At 38.8% G+C, this 7,842-nt stretch overlaps 1 protein-coding gene across 1 annotated transcript in view; it reads left to right on the forward strand.

Annotated features, from left to right (window-relative positions):
* LOC132124326 (obscurin-like) overlaps positions 1–7,792 on the forward strand; it is a 60,122-nt gene extending 52,330 nt beyond the window's left edge. Inside the window, exons 68-83 of the mRNA XM_059535312.1 lie at positions 87–229; positions 541–741; positions 855–931; positions 1,019–1,189; positions 1,352–1,511; positions 1,639–1,755; positions 1,921–2,085; positions 2,232–2,390; positions 2,560–2,737; positions 3,328–3,441; positions 3,523–3,690; positions 3,888–3,990; positions 4,204–4,333; positions 4,423–4,525; positions 4,900–4,942; positions 5,417–7,792. Coding sequence (XP_059391295.1) covers positions 87–229; positions 541–741; positions 855–931; positions 1,019–1,189; positions 1,352–1,511; positions 1,639–1,755; positions 1,921–2,085; positions 2,232–2,390; positions 2,560–2,737; positions 3,328–3,441; positions 3,523–3,690; positions 3,888–3,990; positions 4,204–4,333; positions 4,423–4,525; positions 4,900–4,942; positions 5,417–6,470 — 3,086 coding nt within the window. The 3' untranslated portion in view covers positions 6,471–7,792. The remainder of the gene's footprint in view (positions 1–86; positions 230–540; positions 742–854; positions 932–1,018; positions 1,190–1,351; positions 1,512–1,638; positions 1,756–1,920; positions 2,086–2,231; positions 2,391–2,559; positions 2,738–3,327; positions 3,442–3,522; positions 3,691–3,887; positions 3,991–4,203; positions 4,334–4,422; positions 4,526–4,899; positions 4,943–5,416) is intronic.
* The last annotated feature ends 50 nt before the right edge of the window (positions 7,793–7,842 follow it).

Raw genomic sequence — 7,842 nt, forward strand, 5'->3', positions numbered from 1 at the left:
CATGATACTTAAACATTGTTGTGACCATAATTGTTTTACACAATACCTCTTTCTTCCTCTATCCTTTTGTCTCTGTCTGCATCTAGCTTCATTACGTGTCCCAGGAGCTGACGATGACGATGATGAAATGAAAACCCCATCCCCATCTCCACATCATTGCCGATCACGCCCTCCATCTCTGATCGCAGACTCATCATCTGAGTCTGATGAAGGAGATGCCAGGGGAGAGGTATTACAAATATCACACTCTCAGTGTCATCAACAAACTAATTGTATTATTATTATTATAACTAATGTAACTGTGTCAGATCTGTTGCTATTCTGTTCACATAAGAATTTGAAAACATTACCATTTATTGAAAAAGAGGAAGTAAAAATGCATGTGTAATGTTGGTAACATAATTCTGTAGTTCATATTATGTTTTACATGAGTTAAGTATTTGGTTAATATTCAGTTCACAGAAGGATATTTGAAAGCAGAACGTGAACATGACAAGTCACATTTTCCAAATGCTCTGTTATCTCAATGCATCTGTGCAGATGTTTGATATCTACGTGGTGACCGCTGACTACAACCCCATGGGGGTCAGTCAAGATGCCATCGCTCTGAAGGAGGGCCAGTATGTGGAGGTTCTGGACTCTGCCCATCCACTTAAATGGCTGGTCCGCACCAAGCCCACAAAATCCAACCCATCTCGCCAGGGATGGGTCTCGCCTGCATATCTCGACAAAAGACTGAAGGTCAGATTAGGTTCATTCAAAATGATAACTGGTCACCTAGTGGTGAAATATTGATTTTAAAATTTGACATTAGGGTTAAAACGCATACTAATGATGAAATGGTTGTGTTGTAGCTGTCTGCAGACGTAGCAGACCTCCCAGAGACCTCCAGAGAAGAAGTCTCAGAGACGGAGTACAAGAAGAAACGCTGGTAAATTTGGACACATTAACTAAAGTTCAGGGTGCAATTTATATCATACCACTTTAGTAATTTTACCCCGGCTTCATATGTATCTAGTCAACTTGTCCAAGAGCTGATCAACACAGAAACTGAGTTTCTGAAGCAGATGGAGTTCTTCACTTCACACTATCTGAAGCATGTGGAGGAGCAGAGCACACCACCTGAAATCACCAGCCAGAAGGAAACCATCTTCCGCAATATCAATGATTTGAAATCCTTCCACAGCAGGTACAGAGTTCAGACAGTCAAATATGATGGTTAAGTCTATAACTCTGTATCTATCATTTTTATTTTTAAGGAATATGTAAAGAATTGTTTTCATTTATATGCTAGTCTTGGCATACAGATGTGACAACAGGGAAATGCGTAATGAAGGTGCCTGTTTTCCAGCTCTTTGCTACCTGGCCTGCATGATTGTGACACAGATGATGACATTGCCATGCATTTCCTGAGAAACTCTGAAGGGTTTGAGAAATATCTGCAGTACTTCATTGGACAACTGCAAGCTGAGTCAGCCATCAGTGAGAAAGAAGTGCACCAGTATTTCAAGGTGGGTTTACAAATTATTGACAGTATAGCGATGGATTTCTGGGGCATAAAAAGGTGGCGTCTTTGTGATTTTTTTTTCTTTGTCTGTAAAAATAGTGATGCATGATTTATGTATTTTATTTCATTAGGATTATACAGCCTCAGAGTTGGCAAATGTTGACCCCTCAGAAGGTCCAGTGCTAAGCATCAATGCTTACCTTCAGAGACCACCAGAGAGAATTCAGAATTACAGGGCTTTACTGAAGGTAAAAAAAATACTTAAATACCACAATACTAATTCCGGCAATCTCCACTTTCAAAATGCTAAATATTTATATATAGAAATTGTGTTATGCATTATGTGATATAACTCTTCACTAACGTTTGATAGTGACCAACACATTTCCATATTTCCCATGATTTTACTGTAGGAATTGATCCGGAATAAAGCGAGGAACGGTCAGAACTGCTGTTTGTTGGAGCAAGCCTATGCCATGGTGTCGTCCCTCTCCCAGCGCTCAGAAAACACACACCATGTATCTCTCATAGAGAGCTACCCCGCCAATCTGGAGGCGCTGGGAGAACCTATAAGACAGGTACAGTCCCTAAACTCAAATGTCGCCATTTAAGGTACTGGATAATTGCTTTGTGATTAAGTGTTCTTACATGTTTCACCTACTTGTAGTAAATGTAAAAACTTTTCAAATCAAAATGTAAAATGAAGTTCTGGATTCTTCTACAGGGGCCTTTTATTGTTTGGGAAGGAGCTCCTGGAATTCGAACATCTTCCAGAGGTCACCACCGCCACGTCTTCCTCTTCAAAAACCATGTGGTCATCTGCAAACAGAAGAGAGACACTAATACAGACACTCAGGCATATGTGTTCAAGAATATGATGAAGGTTGGAGCTTTGCAGAAGTTTTTAAATTACAGAAATTAAGTGATGCACATATTTAGCACAGTGTTTTTACTGTCCAAATATGTTGACATGGATTACTGGTTTTGCCGCATAATTTCACTTATTGTTATTGTTTATAAAAATATAATGCACATTTATTTTTTGTCTTTAGCTCACAAACATTGATGTGAACGAGACCGTTGAGGGTGACGAGAGAGTGTTTGAGATCTGGCATGAGCGCGATGACTCTGTGAGAAAATACACATTGCAGGCGCGGACTTTTATCATCAAGAACTCCTGGCTCCGTGACCTCCGTGACCTTCAGCAGCGCTACAGCATGCCAGCCTGGAGCAAGTCGCCAACATTGATATACACATTGCTCACATAGACATTTTCGTGCCTGCTTCCTGCCACAAAAACCCCAAAAGATTTTGTCATTGGCTTTTTGGATTATTAGCTACAGAAAATAAGCTCTGGGATCAGTCAAAGTTTATGATTCGTACATGCTTTGATAATCTTTTTAACATTTTGAAGCCTAATACAGTCGTCAAAAGTAAAAAACTAAAGTTATGCTAACATCACATCAACAACACTAAGCTTCTAACAACTCTTTAAACTTTATTTAAAATCTGCATGTTGAAAAGTTTGAGTCAGAATAGTTTGCAAGAATTAGAAACACGATGAAGCTGTAAAAGCGGACTGCTGAGTAGATGAGTTTACCTGTTCAGTTTGATGACGTTTTGTTGTAGAATAAAACACTAGATCTTATTTCAGGTGTTTAGCCAAAAACAGATTTTTGTTTATGCATTTTGGCCTTCAAAAATATATCATCCCTGCAGCAAGTGGCAAAAAGAGAAAACACTTATCTGTTCTATTATCTTATACTACAATAAAAAATAAGTCCTAGTCCTAATATTTAGCATTTTATTTGTTATTACAGGCTCTCCAGATTTTGACGCAGTTTTGACAGACTACACAGCGGAGCTTGGACAGACAGTAAAGCTTGCCTGCAAGGTCACTGGTGCCCCCAAACCACAGGTCACCTGGTACAAAGGTAAAGAACCAAATCTTGGGTGTTTCCGCCCTTTATGACTTCTTAGAAGTTAAGTAATTCATCCATCCAATTCACAAACAGACGGACATGCCGTGGAAGCAGATCCTCATCACATCATCATTGAGGACCCAGACGGCTCTTGCACACTCATTTTGGACAACATGACGGCAGATGACTCAGGACAATACATGTGCTTTGCCACCAGCTCTGCGGGCAACGCCAGCACACTAGGCAAAATCACTGTGCAGGGTGAGTGATGGACATGAGCAAATTCATGTTTCCAACCTAGTAAAGCTGGTTTCACTCCATTGTGAATTATTTCATTTAATAAGAATTAATTTAAACATTTTAATATAATTCAATTTCTTAAAGTTTACATTTAGTTAAAATAGGCTGATCTTTGATACTTTTAATACTGTTAAGTTTAAGTTTTATTCCTTTTGCAGTACCTCCACGTTTTGTGAATAAGATCCGGAACGCCACACTTTATCCAGGAGAAGATGCTCAGTTCACCTGCACCATCCAGAGCGCACCAAGTCCCAAGATAAGGTAGTTACTTCATTTAAACTATCATTTATGTTATTTCCATGTTTAAATATTGAGTCAAAATGACCCAGAATATCTGGTTGATTCATATAATAATTAGAAAAACCAAGCCGTTCCATAAATAAAAACACATAAAAACACAGCTTTCCTTGTGTTATCGGTTTCACTGACAAAATGACTTGAGTTAGTATTAAACTATGCCATTTCCCTGGACAGATGGTTTAAGGATGGTAAACTGCTGACAGACCAGGAGAAGTTTCAGACATACAGTGAACCGCGCAGTGGGGTGTTGGTTCTAGTTATCAAGAACCCTGGAGAACGAGATCTTGGACACTATGAGTGTGAGGTATGGCGATTCTTTATTTAGTCCTTTCAGTTATTACTTTACTCCAACCCTGAGGAAATAAGCCTTATCATCATATTATTCATTTGCAGCTGTCGAACCGTTTGGGCAGTGCCAGGTGTGCCACGCAGCTGATCACTCCTGCTGTGGCAATGGCGCGAGAACGTAGAGCAGATCAGGCCATCAGTATAGAAGGTAAAAGAGACACACATATGCCATCAAGTTAAAAAACATCCCCATCTGTTATGACTTTACTTCTTGAAAACTCAAAATAGATTTTAAAAAAAAGGGTCACATCCTGATACAATATGTATTGGTTTTAACAAAGGGTCTACAAAACACTGTGAGAGTTGGTTATAGAAATTATCAGGTGCAGAAATATATATATATATATATATATATATACACACACACACATTCACTTAATTTAGATATGAGATTTTTTTATTTCAGCATCATGTTTGTACCTCAAATTCCTTGACAAGTGATGAATTAATTTGATAACTGAAAATAAATTGTATGTTTTTAAAAGATGATTTACAATTTTTGTTCTTTTTTTCCCCAACTAGTAACAGAACAAGAGACAAAAATACCGAAGAAAACCATAATTATGTAAGTCTCGTATACACACACATAGAAGCACAAATTAAATACACTACTGTTCAAAAGTTAATAAATAATTTTATTCAATAAGAACACATTACATTGATCAAAAGTGACAGTAAGTCACACATTGTTACACAACATTTTAATTATTAAATGTTATTGTTTTGAAATGTTCTATTCATCACAGAATCCTAAAAATAATAATGAAATACTTAAGCAAATCAGCATATAAGAATGATTTCTGAAAGGATCATGTGACACTGAAGACTGGAATAATTTTTACTTTTATTATACGAATACATTAAATATTAAAATAAATTAACACTAGTAACACTAATGTTTCTCAGTATTATTGTTTTTACTGTATTTTTGATCAAATAAATGCAGCCTTGGTGAACATAAAAGACTTCTTTCAGAAACACTATAAAAATCCTACCAACCTGAAGCTGATGTGCTTTTAATGGGCTTTTCCACTTCTAGTGAGGAGACTATCACCACAGTGGTGAAGAACACCCGTATGAAACGACACGTATCCCCTCGTCCGTCGCCCAGGGGAGCTCACTGCTCCGAGACGTCCACACCCGAACCGCCCAGACAGAGACGAACCCTGGCCAGGAAGACTGTACCGACGCTGTACGTTCCAGAGCCGGAGGGTGCCACGGCCAGGAACCCAAGATGGGTTGAAGTTGAGGAGACAATCGAGTATAAAGTGAACAAATCACCCAAGTTACCAAGAAGAAGAGGCGTTTCCCCCAGCAAGTTCTCACCACCTGGCAATCTAAACACTAATAATTCCAACAACAAGTTAGTAGAAGAGGCAATGGGAGCCACAATGGCTCTGCAAGCTTCTTCTGATACACATGAAGAGGAAACTGCACAGAATGTGTTTGAAGTACCTTCAGGGATCGACAATATGACAACATTAGAAATGAGTGACCCGTGTGTCTCTGATGAAGAAACTATTATCATGGAGCCTGAAGACGACGAACTTGATGCTCGAGATTGCAAAATGCTGACTGATGGGAATCGAGTTCTTACTCTTGAAGATCTTGAGGACTACGTCCCTCAGGCAGGTGAAACGTTCGGCAGCAGTACAGACCATCACATCTCCGTCGAGAAGCCAAGTGAGATCTCGGTGTTGCAGAGAGAAATTAACGAGTCTGTCATTGGCAAACCCATTGTGCTGAATGTGGTACGTCCGGTGCCACCGGCAAAACCTCGCATGGGATTATTTGGCTCCTTCAAGGAACACATTTCCAGCATGTTTAGTCCAGGTTCATCGGCGGGTGGCAGCTCGCAGGCAAGGCGAGAGAAGACCATACCTATTCATGTGACGGGATCCAACTATTCACGCCATACCAGTAGCTTTGCGAGGCTTGAAGTCCTGCCGACGTACTGCTCCATGGTCCAGAGAGAAAAGGAGGGAGGTCTGCAGAGCTTCAAAACGCAGGTTTCCACACAAACCCGCAACTACACGCCCACCGGACAGGTCACTCTTCAGATCAGCAAGAAGAAGCCATTTGAAAAGCAGTAATCGAGATGAAACCACTCAGGATAGATTCCCCGATGCTTGTTTCCAGCATGCAAAATCAGAACATACAACTAGGCCTAGTCTTAAATGGGAACACTTCTGTAAAATCTTGCAATCTGGGAGTGTAATTCAATCGTAAAGCTTCTGCTAACAGCAGATCATTCCATGTTGAGGCAAATGATTCACAAACTCCTTTATATCCCACAGTACCTAATGAAGACTTTCTATTTACTTGAGTTCATGTGAGCTAATGTGTAGCTGTGCTTGGAATGCCAAGTCTGACACAACATGAATCCTGGTCCTGAAGAACCATCGTCCTTCAGAGTTTATCTTCAACCAGCTCCAACAAAGCTGTCTTGAAGTTCCTAGTAAGTCTGAAGACCTTAATTAGCTGGTTCTGATGTGTTTAATTAGTGTTGTATGTAAACTCTGTAGGACAGTGGCCCTTCGGGAACAGGTTTGGACACCTTTGGTCTAATTATTTCCTTTGTCTTAAGCAGAGGTTCTCCTCTCTGGCCCTCGAGGTCCACTTTTAGCTCCAACCTTGATCACCATTTTCTTTTTTAGTAATCCTGAAGACCTTGATTAGCTCGTTCAGGTGTGTTTGATTAGGACTGGATCTTCTGAGAATCTCTGTACTAAGATAATACTTTAAGAAATAAGAGGGTGTTTGTGTGTATGTCAAGAAATCCAAATTATGACTCAAAAAATATGATTTTATCTGAATGTAATTTATATGCTTTGTGGAATTAATGTACCTCAGCAATACATATATATTTAACTGTTTTTCAAGTTGATTGCATGTGCTGTTCTTTGGTGTAATGCACTGTGGGTTGTTGAATTTGAGGTCTAAGTTGGGGTATCAGAAATCTTGAATATGTCATCCTGCACTGAAGACAATTCAATGTGGTCAGCATTGGTGTTGCAATGTGAATGTATAGGGATTTGTAGACTGACAAAGCAATAGTTGTGGGAGATTTTAAGACTTAAGAACCATAACACAAAATCTATTTAATGACTTTAGAAGATTTATTTTAAAAAGTATTTCTTGTGCAACATGACTTTAAGCACATAGTATTTACAGATTTAAAAAGTTTTGCGATTACTACTAATATGTGTGTTTGAACTTTAAATACAAATACAAATTTTGTGTCAACCAAAATTTGCATGTGTAACAAAGTATTGTTTTGGTGGATCACATGGTTTGAAATGTTTTGGTAAAAGCAAAATAAATTAGGACTGCCAAGGGTTTTCAGCAGATAAAAGAAAAAAAAATTGAATAAATATAAAAACATCCTGAAGTTCTGCTTTACAAAATAAGAGTATATTTGAATGTGTGTATTATAAATCAAACTTCTGTAAAACTGATATCACA

This window comes from Carassius carassius, chromosome 42 (assembly GCF_963082965.1).
Source record: "Carassius carassius chromosome 42, fCarCar2.1, whole genome shotgun sequence".
NCBI lineage: Eukaryota > Metazoa > Chordata > Actinopteri > Cypriniformes > Cyprinidae > Carassius > Carassius carassius.